The sequence below is a fragment of the Anabrus simplex genome, chromosome 1 (genome assembly GCF_040414725.1).
Source record: "Anabrus simplex isolate iqAnaSimp1 chromosome 1, ASM4041472v1, whole genome shotgun sequence".
Classification (NCBI taxonomy): Eukaryota; Metazoa; Arthropoda; class Insecta; order Orthoptera; family Tettigoniidae; genus Anabrus; species Anabrus simplex.
This window is the reverse complement of record NC_090265.1, coordinates 1026584768-1026604326: the sequence shown is the minus strand read 5'-3', so window position 1 is coordinate 1026604326 and position 19559 is coordinate 1026584768. Positions and strand designations below refer to the sequence as shown.

Genomic DNA, 19559 nt, shown 5'->3' with positions numbered 1-19559 from the left:
TGATATCCGTCTCTTTTTTATTTTGCATTTGTGGAACAAAACGGGTCAACAGAGAATTTATAAATACTGTTGTTAAAATTTTCTCTTCTCATTTCTTGTCAAAATTCTTGCATGTATAACTTAGTTAACACACTTGGTAATATTTCAACATGTCTAAGGGAGATCACTCGTAGAATCATAATTTGGGTTGTTCAATTAATGATTATATTAGTTTTGTTGTAATCTTGAATTGTTTATGTTGTTAAAGGTTACGAGACAACCAGTCCTGGTACTACTGGTACTACTACTACTCCCCCACCTACATCGACAAATATTTCAGGTACGTATTTGACACTTAACACAGTAAAGCATATGGTGGTAATAACATAGACATGTTTTTACGTAAACCTTGACTGTGAAATAATTCCTTATGAATAACTACGAGTCACATTTTTCTTAAGTGTTTCACTTCACAGTCTAGGTGCCATCGTCAGGTGGTGAAATAATGGCATACCCAGTAGGTGTCATCATTCACCCAGATATTGTGGAGTAAAATATTTAATATTTATTGTGACTGGTTTTAAGTACTCATAAAGTATTTCTATTACATACCTATTTGTTTTCGTCACACAGACACTGATAGGTATTATGGCGACTATTGTAGGAAATATCTAGGAGTGGGAAGGTAGCGACGGTGGAATAATGAAGATAGAGCCCCGGCATTTGTCTGGTGTGAAAACGGGGAAACCACGCAAAATCATATTCAAGGCTGCCGACAGTGTGATTTGAACCCAGTATCTCCCGAATGAAAGTTGATAGGTGACTCAAGCACCGCAGAAACTTACCCGTTATATTCATAAAGTATCTGGTGATGCTTTTATCTTGTATAGAGGGGAAGAACAACTAGACGACCATCCGCTATTAACACTAATGGGAAGAGGAATACGTGAAAGTCAATAATTTCGGTGAATTATTTTACTGGCAAGAAAAAAGGGAATTGTTACAGCGGGCGTGAAATTGAAAAACGTCCCGGGTCCAGCAAGCCAAGTACCACTGAGGTAAGAAGACAACCCATGGCGCAACTGCCCCTAAAGTCCATGACCTACCAATCGACCGTTGCTCAGCCCGAAGGCCTACCGGTTATGAGGTGTCGTATGGCCAGCACGAGAAATCCTCTCCGCCGTTGTTCTTGGCTTCTTCAATTGTAACCACGTAGGCTGAGTGGAACTTGAAGCAGCCCTCAGATCCCGGTAAAATTCCCTGACCTGACCGGCAATTGAACCCGGATCCTCAGGGTAACAGGCAGGCACGCTAATCCTGCAACGCAGGGCCAGCGTGAGGTAAGAAGAGAATACGAATTAACCAAAGCAGGTCAGCCACAAATTTACTGGTACCAATCTAAGTTTCTGCTAGGGGCCCCATGGTCACCAAAACACATATGCCAGTTAAGAGCAGCTGATGACCCAATTTAGTCACCCTTTTACGATAGGCAAGTTATATCGTGGATATATTGTTTGCCCCACACAATGGGAAGTAAACTATCTCGAATGTGCCATTTATTAGGACAATGATTAGTAGTAAAAATCAATTATCCAACATAACAGCTTAGGCTTTCTCGACAAGTGTCTGGATAAATATAGAAGAAAGTATGGTCGATGTTTGTAGCACATGTTCCAATTGGGTTACCAGCTTGCAACGTTTCACTAGAAACAGCGCCCGTCATCTGCAAGGGATCCGCTCTATCCAACAGTTAGAGGAAGACCACAACCTGCAGGCCAGAAAAACTTCATCTACATTCACACTCAGATCTATTCAACACCTGCGAAAAAGAAATGAATCTAAAATCAGACTGAAATATATAGTGTATTGAAGCAGTTAGAACGTGTATAATAAAATTCTGGACCAAAAATCCTAACATTTTGGTTTATTGAGTTGAGTTCATCGACTAATTATTGCAGGAAGTTGATAGTACCACTACTAGCGAGTTATCGGTAGATTAAATCTTGTACGCCATTTATTAAAGTTATTTAGCTCTTTTCAATGTTTCCTGAAGAATAAGTTAATATTTATTTATATGATAGTATGTGACGCCCTGGAGAGCATCGAGAACGGACACTGGTCGTCTTCATCCTGTACAGAAGAGTCGAGTGCTGAAGGAACGGTCTGCCAGCTTGTCTGTGCATCAGGTTACGACTTGTCCGGAGATGCGGAGGTGACGTGCTCTGAAAGTGGCTGGGGAAGTTCTGATGGGGACATTCAACTGCCAGCTTGCTTGAGTAAGTACTAGGTAGATGGAGATCATTGCTTACTTACGCTTGGGACTATAATTTGTTCAATTTCTAGTAACATAATAGTTCGGAAATTATCCAATATTTTAGTATTTCGTCATACTGTAGTCAGCATCATAAATGTTGTGGAATACACCTATGAAGATATCAAAGGTACTTTATGTTTCGTAGTTCAGCTCACAGGTTGAACATTTCTTTGGTTTCCAAATGTGCAATTTATGGCGTGCAGATGGAAAGATGATTTTTTAAAATGTACTCTATTAGTTCGTGTATAAAAGTTACATCTTTCTCAAACAGAAAATGGTTCAAAACATAGTGAATGATTTACCACAAAACTATCAAATACAAGTGATTTCTTTCTATCAAGAGCGTAATCAGCAGGATCTCTTCATCTGAATGCACTAGCTTTGCAGAGAAATCAAGTCCTGCAATAACGAACTTGAAGGATATAGTTAATTATGAGAATGCCTCTTTTATGATAATAATAATAATAATAATAATAATAATAATAATAATAATAATAATAATAATAATAATAATACTAATACTAATAATAATAATAATAATAATAATAATAATAATAATAATAATAATAATAATCTTATGATCTTAGCTGATGTGAGCATGTATTTTAATATGACGCCATCTGGCTGCATGCTCATCATTATTGACGTTCATTATTCCATCATACTGTAGTTTCCACTAGAAATGTTGTGGAATTCGCCTATGAAGTTATCGAAGGTACTTGGTGGTCTATGGCTGATTTTAAATTCACTTTGTGAGGTACACACCAAATGTGTCACCAAAGATCTTTCACATGTCAACAGAGTACGACATCCACCTGTCGAAAAGACTTTACTCCACCTTTCCTAAATCCGAATACCTCTGCCGGGTTTGAACCCACTATCTTAGAATCAGACACCAACACTGTAATACTTTTCTCGTATTAGTTATATACTAACTTTTGTGCCGAAGCCTAAGTACTATCTCCATTGACGTGGCAGATTTTGCTTAAGTAACATACATTTCTGTGAACGGTAATGAGATTACTCATCAGTTAACAAATACTGTAGGTCACTCTACACCAATGTTGACTGAAGAGGACTGTGCATTAAGGTGTATGTATGTTGGGTATTCAGCCCGAACGCTGGTTTGATCCTCTCCAGCTCCGCCAACAGCTGTTATAAATAGCCTAGGCGTCACTGAAGAGGCGTACTAGGGAAATTAGGAGTGAGGTAGTTTCCCGTTGCTTTCCTCACTGAGCCAGCCGTTGCTATTACATATCAGTCTGCCAAGCCCACTGAAATACATGCACCAACCGACCCCATGAGCGATATTTTCACACCATTCATAACAGAGACTGGCTGCATAAGCAATGCTATTACTAGCATCACTCATTCCTCAGTCACTTACATATTGTCAAAGCCAAGGATGAGACTGAGACAGGTCAACGAAAGTAACAAATTTGATGTAGCCCATACAAGAAGACATAGTGCACTGGAAACACTACATCTCGCCAGCAAAGGCATAATGTATCCAAGCATATTATCATTCAAAGAGATAACTGACTTTTGTTACAAGCTGCTTGACGTCGCACAGACACAGATAGATGGTGACAGATTGGAGAGGATAGGGCTAGGAAAGTCGAGGAAGTGATCGTGGCCTTACTTAGGGTACAGCCGCAGAATTTGCTTGCTGTGAACAGGGGAAACAAGGGAAAACCCTATTCAGGGCCGCCGACAGTGAGGTTCGAACCCACTATATTACAAATGCAAGCTCACAGTTGTGCTCCCATTACCGCACGGTTAACTTGCTCGGTAAGTAGCTATTTGATTATAATCACAGCTGTGACATTGCTATATTTTTTTAAAGTGCCGTGCTACATCGATTATTACGGGACTTCCATGAAAAATAGTTACTTGTAGGCTATCATCTATAATTTTGTTGAGTTTAATCGAGTCCAGAATCGTCTGGATGATGAAATAACCAGTTTTGCCGGTACATGTAGAACATAACATTTTGTAGTTAACTATGACTGACGGGTTCCTGCCTCCTCCATTAACTATCCGAAAATGAAGTTATATGAAGTTTAAGGACTTATTTCTTTGATTTCCAAATGTGCAATTTATGGCGTGCAGATGGAAAGATGATTTTTTTAATGTACTCTATTAGTTCGTGTATTAAAGTTACATCATTCTCAAAGAGGCAATAGTTCAAAACTCAGTGAATGATTTACCACAAAGCTATCAAATACCAGTGATTTGTTTCTATCAAGTGCGTAATCAGCAGAATCTCTTCATCTGAATTCACTAGCTTTGCAGAAGAATCAAGTCCTGCAATAACGAAACCTGAAGTATATAGTTAATTTGGAGAATGCTTCTTTTATGTTAGTAATAATAACAATAATCTTAATCGTATGATCTTAGCTGACGTGAGCAAGTGTTTTAATTTGACGCCATCTGGCTGCTTGCTCATCAATATTGACGTTTAATATTCCATCATACTGTAGTTTACACCAGAAATGTTGTGGAATTCGCCTGTGGAGATATCACTTTGTGAGGTAGACACCAAAAGTGTCAATAGAGATCTTTTATATGCCAACAGAGTACGACATCCACCTGTCGAATATACTCCGCCTTTCCTAAATCCGAAAACCTCTGCCGGGTTTGAACCCACAATCTTAGAATCAGACACCGACACTGTAATACTCTTATGGTATTAGGTATATACTAACTTTTGTGACGAAGCTTAAGTACTATCACCTTTGACGTGGCAGATTTTGCTTAAGTAACATACATTTCTGTGAGCGGTAATGAGATTACTCATCAGTTAACAAATACTGTAGGTCACTCTACACCAATGTTGACTGAAGTAGAATGTGCAGGCAATTGGTACATTAAGATATCCAAGCATATTATCATTCAAAGAAATAACTGACTTTTGTTACAAGCTGCTTGACGTCGCACAGACATAGATAGATGGTGACGATTGGAGAGGATTGGGCTAGGAATGTCGAGGAAGTGACCGTGGCCTTACATAAGGTACAGCCGCAGAATTTGCTTGCTGTGAAGATGGGAAACCAGTAAACCATATTCAGGGCCGCTGACAGTGAGGTTCGAACCCACTATCTTACAAATGCAAGCTCACAGTTGTGCGCCCATTACCGCAAGTTTAACTTGCTCGGTAAGTAGCTATTTGATTATAATCGCAGCTGTGACATTGCTATATTCTTTTTAAGTACCGTGCTACATTAATGCTTACGGGACTTCCATGAAAAATAGTTACTTGTAGGCTATCATCTATAATTTTGTTGAGTTTAATCGAGTCCAGAATCGTCTGGATGATGAAATGACCAGTTTCGCCGGTACATGTAGAACATAACACTTTGTAGTTAACCACGACTAACGGATTCCTGCCTCCTATATTAATTGTATGAAAATAGAGTTATATGAATTTTAAGGACATAGTTCAGTTAATGAAAACTAACGGAAGCTAACAGAAGTTTTTTTACGCATATGTTAATGACCTCCGAATTTATGTGCTTGTTTTACAAATAAAAGTGTATTAAAATGGTATGATCACTAGTTTATGTTTAAAGATATTAATTTTACTATTACATACTTAACAGTGATAAAGACCCATAGAAATGTTTGGGATTACCGATTAAGTGCGTCTGATGTTTGCTTACAGCCCTGGAGGAACGAAGTTCTGAACTGGTGGAAAGACTGAATCACTCTCTTCAGAATACATCAAATTTACTCATTGTCCTGGACGAGTCTTGGAGCGTTGGACAGGACCAGTTTACCAATATACAGCTGGCGTTTTTCAATATCTTACTAAACTTCATCTCGTGAGTAACAGCTAACATTATTTGTGATATGAGGGACTAAGTAATGTAACTTTACATATGTACTCTATGATAACTTTTAAATTCTCGAATGAGCGCTGCTTTTCAAGTATTTCATCATGTTGAAGTGAAAGGGAAGTAACAGATGTAGATATGGAAAGTTAGATAGAAGGAAATGAAGAAAGAAAATAGGTATTGAAGGAAAAGATGACATGCAACGAGTCGACCACAACAAATCACCTATTGAGAAGAATGAAATTTCATGAATTGTGATCCGAAGGAATTATACATTGGTAGGTATTATTAGCATACACAGAGAAGAAGAAAGGACCACACACGAAGAATCGAATAGACAAGATCACAATTTATTGCCTTAAGTAGATACATATTTGTAATTCGAAATGTTTACGAAGATTACTTTTTAGATGATCTGACCGTGCTGAAAGAAGTTATAAAAATTATTCTGCAAACATGGCCCCTTGATATGACACAGGAATAAACCGACTCCATGGTTGTACGAGGAAAGTTCGTTTCTGGTATCTGGAAGACATCGAAAAGACGGAGGAAGACTTGCACCCAAGTTCACCCTGTTAGATCGCTACATACACTCTTGAAAGGAGAGATAATTTGGAATCACATATGAGAGAGCAACTTAGAGATTGGATCAAATCTGTTAATAGGGTAAATACCCCAATACGGACACTAATGTATTTCAATATATGTTCATGCTAAGGTGCCGTGAACATCTAAGTGCGGTTAATTCCAACACTAATTCTTGCACAGAAATTCTAGGCTCACTAATACATAAGGGTGTAATTCCACGTAGTTCCAGAAGACAAGGTCGATTTCAGGAATGTTTTTATGGGATTTGTTGAAATAACTGAAAGAAATATATCCATGTAAATACAATTAATCACCATGGAGGGATATAGTATCATCCGCAGCCAACTTCCAGTATACTGACGAGTAACATGCTTCACCATTACTTTGCCTCACATCACGTCATTCACATAACTGAACGTAGAAATCGGAAAGATACCATTAGTTCCCAAGACATATGTGAAGGTGGCAAAAGTTGAAAATTAGAGTAACCTGTTGTCAAGGTTTAAAATATAGTACTGCTATTTATTCCAAGCAAATATAGACAAATAAAGTATATGAATAATTATGAAATATTCTAAAATATACCTCACTGCTAAAATACTTATTGTGCCATACTTCAATAAATAGTATATATCAATAACTGTCAATCCTGCAGGATGAAGGACATCTGTAATACCCCAAATACGTATTTCTGAACAGAAAATTTAAAGCGAAGCAATGCAAAGTAAAACCAACTCCATGAAGACGATGAGCATCCCAAGAAGGGTCAAAGAGAAAGACTTCCAGTATTCGTGTTCTCAGCACTAATTCTGGCACAGGGGTTTACTCAATGTGAGGCCAAACTTTGTCCCAAGGAATGTCTGAACTCTTTTCTTATCGTAGGAAGAGTGAGCCATTGGGCTATGTGGGACTGTCTTCTGAATATTTCGACTTTCTGTCAGATGTTTAAACCCGTGTCCTTTCAAGTGAAAAGAGGGAAGGAAATAAAGCTTTAAAATTATTAATTGTTTGTATTAGAGAATGTACAAATAAATAAAATAGAACCGATTTTCGTAATACTTTCAATACGGTGTATAACACCGGAAAACAGATTTATTGAGAAAGTAAATTCTTGCCATAGGACCCCAGAAAGTATCATGGGGTACGGTTTGACTTTCGATCACGGTTGGCGGCAAAAATACAGGACGTGAAACGACGAGAGAGAACTCCTGAAACCATGAATAATGACGGAACGACATCACTAGTATACAAATATATATATTCTTACTACCGGTGTTATTAATTACTTAGGTGAATAGATGCAGCTAAGGAGAAGTGCAACGTGACTAAGAAAAATGAGCCAGATGGAATGTGTACCATCGGTGGTGGGCCGTAGTATACCACCACTGGTAAACAAAAATAAGTATAAAAGCATCGAAAATACACTGTCAATGCCATTAAAAGGACTTGTATTTCATCTAAAACAACAACACGAAAGATACATTCTAGATTGAGCACTTTCACCTACTTGTTGATTATGTCAATAAGGCGTTATGAACCAACTACCTTTAAAATAGTGTTCTGTGTCTGATATTGTTCTACAACGAGATTATAAACATCTACTAGCAGGAACGTAAAAGAGGGGTAATAGTTTAGAGCCTCTCCAAAAATGATGATACCAGTTTATCGTCACTGCCGAGACAAAACCTCCTATGTGAAATATTTTATCTTATAACTTTGACCGATAAGGTTCTATCATCTAAGGTGCAATATTGTGTGAATACGGACATGACATTCTCGCTCCTTGTAAGGTATATGCTGCGAGTCAGTATATATCCAAAATATTATCACACAGGAGGTTTTGTCCCGGCAACGAAGATATACTAAATAAATAAGGATTGAGAAAGGGAAGAGTGTATTGAAATATTTTTCTGGCATGCTATACATGGTCAACTTATGATATAGATGTTGATTCCCATTGGGAACGTAAAATATTTGTCCCGAGTGAGTAAATTTATATTACCAATATAGTTCGTCCGTTATTGGACATTGTACATTTTCCAGCTAACTCACTCCAGGTTGCAGCGTTTCACCCCAGTGGGCTATTTACCAACTGATGAGCCCAATTTGGCACACTGGGGCGAAACGCTGACAACCATGCATGAGGTAGCTGGAAAATTTATAATGTCCAATAACGGACCAACTATATAGGTATTATTGGTAAATTTAGTAAGGTTAAGATTATAAATTAACCGTCGAAAATTAAGGATGAGTAGATGTATATTTTAAAGAAGAGAGAATATCACTAACTGTTAATCTCCTTTCTCTATGTCACTAAACTACTGATGAACCCTTAATTTGACAGGTTAACCACACGCTCGATAGGAGTCATCACCTACAGTGACACCGCCAATGTGGTCATATCCCTCGGTAAATATCAAAGATCCGTGCTTCAGGAGCGCATGAGCTCAATCTCATACGAACAAGGTGGAGTCAGTAATATTGAAATGGCATTGGAAGTCGTCACCAGCGAGATACAACGAAGTGAAGTAACTGGCAGTACTCTAATACGTAAGTAATCTCAGTACTTAGCACACTCAGAATTAAATTCCAATTTTAGTTATTTTTTACATGTCAATGTTACTCAAGCTAGAGAAGCATGTATGACGTTAACTGACGAGAGAAATTACCCACCATCTTAATTCCCTTGCTAACATTCCGTAACTGACTGAAGCTGCTGTCCAAGAGTGAGTTAATCACTCCCAAAACAAATAGGAATGTTTATTGTTCTATATGCCTCGTCGTGCTCAAGCACGTCTCAGGCCTCGAAGTGGTGTTACACAGCATTCATTTTCCACACAATTTTGTGTTCAAAATGCCACATTACGAAATGTGTACTTTTGTTGCGTTTGTGTTGCTTTCACATTGTTGACTGCATGCTGTTTTCTTTATTTATACGTATATACACATAGTAAATTCAAAAGTGCACTAAACTAAAGTAGGCAGAACTCTTCTTGAACACTGCACAATGCAAGATGTGATGTAATGACGTGTTATATGTTCCTTTCCCTGTTCTGATAGTTCTGGTGAGTACCAGTAAGAGCTCTACAGATGGATCATCCCAAGCCAGACAGATCAATAACAACGGTGGTGTGATCTTCCCACTGGTTGTTGGATCTGATTTAAATCGGCTCTTGTACATCTCCTCTGTGACAGAGAGCGAACAACGGACGTTCTTCAAGTTTACTTCGTGGGAGAGCTTCAGTTCCATACTATCTTTCATCAATGAGAGTAAGTGCGACCTTATTCTTTATTGCCTCGCAACCAGTTTTTATTTATGTCTTTACGTAACAGCAAAATGTAAGTTATTCAAACTATCGGCGCTTTTTGATCCCACTGCATTCAAATGGAACTTATTCAGAACATTTATATACGTACATAAAAAAGTCTGAATATACAGCGCACCGAGAATGAAGGTCAAACTGCTCCTCTTGCTGTCATTGTCTACAATACCACAATATTAACTTGCTCTCAGCTTCATAGAAATGAAAGTAAAATAACTGCAAACTCTTTCAGCTGTTGGATAACTATGACTGAATATAATGGACGTTTGTATACGAGATATCTGAAAAGTTAAAAAATTGATATTCGTCTCTTTTTTATTTTGCAATTGTGGAACAAAACGGGTCAAAAGAGAATTTATAAATACTCTTGTTTCCATTTTCTCTTCTCATTTCTTGTCAAAATTCTTGCATGCATAACTTAGTTAACACACTTGGTAATATTTCAACATGTCTAAGGGAGATCACTCGTAGAATCATAATTTGGGTTGTTCAATTAATGATTATATTAGTTTTGTTGTAATCATGAATTGTTTATGTTGTTACAGGTTACGAGACAACCAGTCCTGGTACTACTGGTACTACTACTACTCCCCCACCTACATCGACAGATATTTCAGGTAAGTATTTGACACTTAGCACAGTAAAGTATATGGTGGTGTTAACATAAATATGTTTTTACGTAAACCTTGACTGTGAAATAATTCCTTATGAATAATTACGAGTCAAATTTTTTAAAAGTGTTTTACTTCACTGTGTAGGTGCCATCGTCAAGTGGTGAAATGATAGCATATCCAGTAGGTGTCATAATTTCACCCAGATATTATGGAGTAAAATATTTAATACGTATTGTGACTGGTAACAGTTTTAACTAATCATAAATTATTTCTATAACATACGTATTTGTTTCGTCACACAGACACTGATAGGTATTATGGCGACGATGGTAGAAAATATCTAGGAGTGGGAAGGTAGCAACCCGTGGAATAATGGATCCATTGTTAAGGATAATTTCTGAGTGTGAATATAAGTTTACTAATATATATATCCACTATCTATTTGTGTATTTTTAAAAACCTCAGAGAAAATAATGCATTGTCCATTAGACTGAATACTATCACTACAAGTACTACGAATATATGTGCAACTCTTGTCCCATTTATTTACGGCGTCGGGTATGAAATGAGATGAATCTTCGTAGCGAGTTTTACGACCAGATTCCCTGCTTGACGTCAATATCATCAGAGGAGTTAATGAGATCAAATGAATGATGTGGCATATGAAACTAGGAAGGAAGGAAGGAAGGAAGGAAGGAAGGAAGGAAGGAAGGAAGGAAGGAAGGAAGGAAGGAAGGAAGGAAGGAAGGAGATATCCTGTGCCGGCACATAGCCTACTCCTGTTTAATGGAACCAAGTTATGTGCTCATTGCTTAACGTCACCATCCGTCGGTGAATGACCATCGACAGTGTCCCTCCATATGAACAAAGCGGGAGTAAATCGAGGCTTTTGGCACGTAATCTAATAGTTAGAAACGTTATGCCATCCGCCTCTCCTACCCTACCTGCCAACATTCTGATGGTTAACAATTCTTCGACCAACGGGACTCGAACCTGCTAACCGCGGTGTCAACCATACAGATTTGACGCTTAAACGATCATGGCCACCAGTAGGGCAATACGAATAATTACATTGTAAAATGCAATATTAGTATAACAATAACGTCTGGCTTTAAGCCCTTGGTAGATGATATTTGGAGTACGTGAAAATTTCTTTAGTAAGGAGTCGGTAAGATTTGATGATAAAATGTTATAGACACATCTTTCATTTATATGTTTATGCCGTTTCATGGTTTCGGAAACAATCTACGGAAACATTTTCATGATAACTTTTTAAAATATTTTTTCTTAATGTAGATAATGTGATAATCTGAAATTCTTTCAAAGTTAATAATAATAATAATAGTAATAAGTTAGCGGTGGTGATTAAGTTTACTAGTATAATTATATATTCATTATCTATTGTTGTGTTTTAAAAATCCTTAAAGAAAATAAATTGTCCATTAGACGGGCATAGTCTGTTAATAATAATATTTTAATTCGACGCATTTAGGCTATTGTCGTGTTTTTTACTCACTCCATTTAATTCTGCTAATAGTAGGAAAGGGCTAATTCCATTTGGGGGGGCTGTATTCTGGTTTTCTGTGTCATCTTCCATTCCAGCAACAATTTATTTTGAGGGACAAATACCAAACGTGTCACCAGAGATAATTCACACGTCAATATAAGATAAACAGTGGTGAATAGACCCCTCTCTGCCCAACAGGAATCAGATACACCTCTGATGGGATTAAACCCACGACAGAAACTCTACAACTGACACACATAGAGACGTAACAGTCGAATGCACCAGACGAACTCGATAACATGCCATGAAATTATGAAGTCCTGGTCAATGAAAATAATGGTGCTAAACGAGAACTTTCTTTTGCAGGTATTGAAGAAGTTGGTGAAGAAGTAGTGAGCGTCTTTAATGGGACCTTCACAGGATTTCAACAGGTGCTATTCATTGTTGATTCTTCTCGGAATGTCGGCGAATCAGCATTTTACAACACGGAGCTAAATTTCGTTAAGATTATCACTGAGGTTGTCTTGTAAGTATGTTTACTGTTCTATTAAACACACTTAAAAGCATTTCCTTAATAAACTTTTATACCTATCAGCGTTCAGTCTGCAAATGTTGATCTAATTGACTAATCTATTGACATTCTACACTTCCAAGTTTGCAGTCATTAAAACTGGATGTTAAATCGTCTTCTGGATCACCCTTGCATTCTTTTCTCTACATAAGCGATTTTGTTATTTTTCTAGGGGAAGTATTCTGGTCTATTCGATTCAAACTGACCCCGATGTAACTTCCGTTTTATATGTAGAGCATCATCCTATGTCTTCAATTACAGCTATCTTCGTCACAAATATCCTACTGCCACTGTCACTGATCTTATCCACGTTTTGAAGAAATCGAAGATTGTTGATGATCTATTCGATTCAAACTGACCCCGCTGTAACTTCCGTTTTATATGTAGACCATCATCCTATGTCTTCAATTACAGCTATCTTCGTCACAAATATCCTACTGCCACTGTCACTGACCTTATCCACGTTCTGAAGAAATCGAAGATTGTTGATGATATGTCCGACCATCTCTATAGCATTGCTTGACACCTGTCACATCAAGGAAGTCGACGTCCAGCTCAACGGCTTTACGGTAGTCATCTCTGGCTCTAAAAGGCCTAGTGCAGCTTACTGGCTACCACTTCTCACCGCTTAAATGCTGTTCTGCAATAAAATGATAAGATTATGTCAAACACTACATTTAATATCCAAATAGATGTCACGGATAGAGTTTGAAATTGCACCGTACATCAATGAAAACACACACAATAGATGTTGGCTTCATTCGTCAATCTAACAGTAGAATGGATGTAGTAGTGAACCTATGCAGTTTCGGAGTGTCTCAGCCTCTTAGATCCAAATAATTTTCCAGCTGCTCTTAAACTTCCACGAAGAACGTGCATATCTCTGAACAGAATCTCTACTAACTCTCTGAATTATGTCTTCAAATTACATCAACGGGGCTTCATAAACTCCTTTGGACATAATTTTGGAACAGAATTCCAATAAATTAGGCACAACGTGGATGAAATTTCATTGCACATATATTATTTAACTAGCGAATGTACCCGTGGTTCGCTACGGTATTCTACATTGTATTCGAATATCGACGTAAATAGTGTACATGCAGTAAATAAGATTGTTTTAAAATTGCATGTCTCTTAGCGTTATCCGAGAAAGAGCATGGGGAGGTCCCCGTACGTTGTTTCCAATGTAAAAAGTTTGTTATGTATTTGTGATATAACGGCAGGCTCACTTGTCTACTGCCATTCACAATCGAGTTGGGAAGTTTACATTATAATTGCAGGCCCCATTGCCTTCTACGCGGACAGAATCGATTTGGGGAGTATAGTTAAAATGGCAGCCCCCTTTCCTACTTCCAGACATTACAGTTGAGGAGTTTTTATTATAATGGCAGGCAATTACCCTACTATCACTCGAAGTTGAGTTGTGCAGTTATCATTATAATGCCAGGTCCATTTTCCTACTTCCAGCTACCTTACTGCCAGTCACACCAAGTTGGTGAGTTTCCATCAAAATAGCGGGCCACTATGCCTAATGCCAGTCACATTTTAGATGAGGACATTTCTTTATAATGGCGGGCACCCTTGCCTACTGCCAAACACAATCGGGTAGGGGAGTTATAAACAAAACTGCATGCTCACTTGCCTTCTGCAAGTCAAATCGAGAAGGGAACTATTCATTACTATTGTAGGCCTTCCTTACTAATGACAGTTACACAGGAGTTGGAGAAGGAACCCTTTCATACTGCCAGTCAAAGTGCGTGTGGGGAGTACTGATTACAATAGCAGACCCACCCTTTCTCGATCGCTACAAATCGACATCAGTGAATATATATAGATCGTTATACGAAAGTATATGCGTGTTTACAATATTGAAGACCTTCATTTACAGATTAACTGCTACTAAACGTACGTCATATCGACAAAGGATTATACCATAAGACACGCCGGATTTAGTGGCCTAAATGCCTGGTCCTATGATATGTCATCTATTCTTGGGTCAGATTGAGTTAGAAACGTGGAACAGGGTAACGTTTTTGTAAGATTATCTAACATTACATTAGTTTTCGGATAATTATGCGACAGCTACATACATAGCATTTGGCTCACATATGGCTACTGGGTGGGCCAATTTTCGTGAAGAGTTTGATGATTCTGTATTTCATATGAGTAATCGAAAGTATGAATTATGCTGTGAAAATTCCAAATTGACTTAACATCGATTAATAGAGAAAAATCAAACGTAAAATGTATACAGATACGGCAAAAAGTCATAAGACCAAGGTTGTAGATCATTCCAAATTGAACGGAGATTGTGCAATCTGTTATGTGATAGGAATTTCCGAAGGTCTGCACCATCATAAAAATTGCCTGTATATTTCGATATTCTTCGGGGATAAAAAGTGAAAAATTTAATGATCTTCGATGTTTTCCGTTCGTTACAGGCTAAAACGTATAATTTTGTCAAATTTCAATTATCTTCTTATTCTTCTGGCAGATTATGCCGCAATCTGGATTTTGGGCGAGGCGGGTAAAAATTATTACTTTCAGGAAACTAAACCAAAAATTATGCAGATGGTCATTATTACCCCTTAAACGGAAAGCTGTACGAAAATTTCGCCAAAATAGTCAGTGTAGAGGCACACAGTCGTTACGATTTGATTTATATAGATAAGGAATCTGCTCCATGTAAAACACCTTTTTGGCTATGTCCGCTGGACTTAACCTGCAAAACTGACCATTCATGCTATCTCCCTTATTAATCCTCCTGACGAAAAAATGCACATGAAAAAAAAGGTTTAGAGGTGGAATTCCATCACGTTTGGTCGATTTCCAGTCAGGTTGGTCTTGTTCTGTATATATTGTGGAAGAGTAAAATCACAATTTCGGTTCCCTATAGACCGCCAGTCCATCCCGGAACATGAAATCTTATTTACGTTTAAAACCTACCTTTGGACAGGTGGATGCTAAATATAAATTTTGGTTTGAATGTCTTCAGTAGTTTTCAAGTTGTAATGAATACGCTTTACACGCACCCGCTCGTGAGTTAAGTCCGATGGGACTTGTACAGAAAAACGGTCCGTTAATGATATCTCCGTTATTAATCCTCGTATCGAAATGATGCACATGAGAGAAAAGGTTTAGAAATTAATTACTACCAAGGCAGGTAGATTTAAATTAACTTTGGTTGTGTATATTTTGTGGAAGTGCAAAATCACTGTTTCGGTTTCGTATAAACCTCCAGTCAGTTCAGGGATTTAGAAACAATATTTGCCCTAAAACCTAGCAAGGACAGGTGTATATTCTAAATATGAGTCTTGGTGGAAATACATCCAGTAGTTTGTAGCACTCGCGTACATACTGCGTAATTAAGGAAGAAAATAATACAGTTAAGAAAGTTGAAAGTAATAGAAAATGGATTATAACTGAGGACACCCGGATAACGACAAATATGTAAATGCCAAGTGAATGTATTGGAAAATCAAATGCCCCTCAATAAATTATGCTAGTGTGAGTTATGGATATAATAAAGCGGTAACAGAGGAGAAATTTAGGTCCACTGATTCCTAGGTAAACAAATAATAAGATGACTGATGGTGTTATTACTTAATCTATTCGAGGGCGGTTATAACATCCAACGATATTCCGCCAATATCCCTCGGATAGGCCGATTGACGCCTCTCTTGCCTTCTACCCAAGGAACAACCACGAATGTAAAAGCATAATGAGGAAAATGTCAATACGTTACTTCCCTGCTGGTATGCAGTCAGAGACGTTGCCATGGTAACCTGTAGGTTCGTTGTCGGTCTGTCGGTCACTCAATGCAGAGCATGATACCAGCGGAAAACTGTAAATTTCTCCGTCATGTGAAGAGTAAGGTAAATTATGAACATAACGAAAGTTGTTTATAATGAAGAGACGTTTTACGTACAGTAAACGAAGTTTACAGAAAATCAATAGTTTTCCTATAAACCCCCGTCTATTCAAAGATTTTAAAATAATATGCATATTGAAACCTTCCCCACTATGAGTATACTCTAAATATGAAGTTTGGTTGAGATCTATCCAGCCGTTTCGAAGTGATGGTGGAAAAACCATTCTGGTTTTCCTATAAACCCCCCGTGTATTCAAATATTTTAAAATGATATGCATGTCGAAACCTTCCCCGGGATGAGTATACTCTAAATATGAAATTTGGTTGAGATCTATCTAGCCGTTTCGACGTGATGGTGGAACAGACAAACAGACAGACAAACAGACAAACAAACAGCGGACCCCCTACAATTTTATTTATATAGATATTCGGGAATATTATGTAAAACCTTGTCGTCACTCTTAGCACAATGGCTGGAGAACACGCGTATCTAGATCAGTAATCGCTGTTCGAATACTGAGCTCCTGCGTATTGTATTATTTATGTTTTGTAGGCCTATTTCACAATTTACAGGAAAGTATAGGTGAGTTTAGATGACTCCGTGAGTACGGTTCAGTTTGGATGATATTTTAGCGAGGCAAATTGTGTTTACTGATGATATCAGTAAGAGGATTATTTTAGATGAAGATAGTGTTAGCTTCTGAAGGAAGATCGAAAAGGCAGAACTGTCCTCAGAATCCCTGAAATTAACCCTACACACACAAGAACGCTATCCCCCCCCCCCACAATAACAGGCAATTTCCCATAACGATCAGGGCTGCAGAGGGTGCACTAGGCTATAAATAGCAACGTGAGATTATTATTATTATTATTATTATTGACTGACTGTACGTTCTGACTCTTCTGCTGGAATCATACGAAACTACACAGTCAACGACGGGTATAGTACAGTAGCTGGTATTGAAATATTTCTAGGCAATGTGCTGTGATGAAAATTACTACTCACTGGACAGATGATGGGAATGAAATCAGAAGAAGAGGGATATAGTGTGAGCCACTTGATTTATTGAATTATTAGAATTGTTTATATTTCCTCTTCATGGATTAATGTCTTCTTACAGCTCCAGAATCTCCTACTTTGGGTTAATAACGTACAGCGACTACGCTGAAGTCGTCATACCTTTCACTGAAATTGAAAGTGCGGAATTTATTCAAAGAGTCGACAGTGTCCAGTACTCTCCCAGGGACGGAAGTGACATAGCCAATGTCCTCGACCGCGCTTTGTCAAACATTAGACGCAGTGGATGGCGTACTTTAGTTGGTAAGTGATACTGTGAAAACATTTTCGTGTTTTCATTTCAAGAACCATGTTATTCCTGCTTAAAATAAGGTTGCTGCTCCCTAAAATCACCAATATTGTGAACTGAATTCTGCAATGTCTTATCAATGGAAACTTAAATTATACCCCATTCTTCACGTAAGTCATTAATACCTCATGCAAAACAAACTCAGTAACAGCTAGTGTGATACCATTTTAAAATATTTTTTGTTCATCTGTATTTTTGTGTGAGCTTCCGACAGAATTTTATCCGATGCTTCACTTTTTGCCTCTAAGTAATTATGGCACGGTTCAATACAGGAACAAACAAAGGAATATCGACTCTACGTCTGATCTGAGAATCGAATTAAAGACCAGAACACATATTTAACATTCGTAGATCTGAAAAATCATCAAACGATAACGTTGACTGTACCAAGCCATTTGAGATTCTGAAGGTGATCGAAATGAACTACAGAGAAACAGGCATGCCTTCAATCTGAGCAAAATTCAGTCTGCAATGATAAGAATTAGGGCTATGAAGAATAATCGGCAGTCCATAATGGAATAGTTTGTCCGCTTTCCTCTTCAATTTTATACACAAGAGATGGTACAGGAAATCAGGGAAAAATTTGAAAAGAAATCAAAATCCAAGGGAAGGAATTCAAAATCTTCATATTTGCCGATTATATTAATGAGTCGGCAGCAACCAGCAACCCTTGAGAAACTGAGAATTGGTATGGACACAGTCTTGGAAAACGTGTACAAGATCAAAATGATATAAATCAAAAACAAAAATAATAAAATGCACTGGAATGAAGTCTGGTGGAGCAGGAAATATTAGATTAATAAATGGCCTAAAAAGAAGTAGATGGGTATTCCTATTTTGGTAGCAAAACAACTAACGATGACAGAAGTAAGGAGGACATAAAACACAGATTATCATAAGGGAGAAATTTCTTTCCTAAAACAATACGTTTGCAGTCTTGGAACAGTGATATGCAAATTAGAACGTTTTCTTTGAGCGTGTAATTGTATGGACGGGGAACATGGACAATCACTACCTCAGAAACAGACAGAACAGGTTCTTTTGCAATGTTGTGCTACAGAAATGTGCTGAAAGTGAAATGGGTAGATGGGATCACGAATGAAGGAATTCTGAATCGATTTGGTGATTGGAGAACGATTTGGTAACATTTGACCAGAAGAAGAGACGGAATGACAGGACACATCTTGAGACATCCGCTACTCGTTCACATAGTTTCTGAGGTAAGCGGAAGTATTAAGACCGGTAAAGGGAGAACAAGGCGTGAACATGACAAATATATTAGAGAAATATTGTATGTGGTATTCATATAGAAATGAAAAGTTTACCACGTAATAGGTGGTATGGATGGCGGAACAAAACCACTCTATGGACTGACGGACAAAGACAACAACAATATTTTCCGTAGTCAGTTAGTTATCTGTATCCTCCACACAAAATTAACCCAACATACCCGTACTTCTTAAACTGTTGAATTACTTTTGGATATCATGCTATGTAACCCATTAACCTAACTTTCTTGTGATCAGTTTTGTCTCATCTTTAATTTGATGCAATTCTTGTTCTCTTTTCCTTCACCTTTTCCGTTC

General features: G+C 37.8%; 1 protein-coding gene across 4 annotated transcripts in view; it reads left to right on the top strand.

Annotated features, from left to right (window-relative positions):
- The window catches only part of LOC136857857 (serine-rich adhesin for platelets), a 101367-nt gene that overhangs the window by 52640 nt on the left and 29168 nt on the right, over positions 1-19559 (top strand). For 3 of the 4 annotated variants that reach the window (XM_068225332.1, XM_068225334.1, XM_068225331.1), the window contains 8 exons: positions 248-319; positions 2061-2255; positions 5958-6117; positions 9062-9267; positions 9778-9987; positions 10586-10657; positions 12528-12687; positions 17728-17927. In XM_068225332.1, coding sequence (XP_068081433.1) covers positions 248-319; positions 2061-2255; positions 5958-6117; positions 9062-9267; positions 9778-9987; positions 10586-10657; positions 12528-12687; positions 17728-17927 — 1275 coding nt within the window. The remainder of the gene's footprint in view (positions 1-247; positions 320-2060; positions 2256-5957; positions 6118-9061; positions 9268-9777; positions 9988-10585; positions 10658-12527; positions 12688-17727; positions 17928-19559) is intronic. The other variant, XM_068225333.1, reaches the window with a different exon arrangement.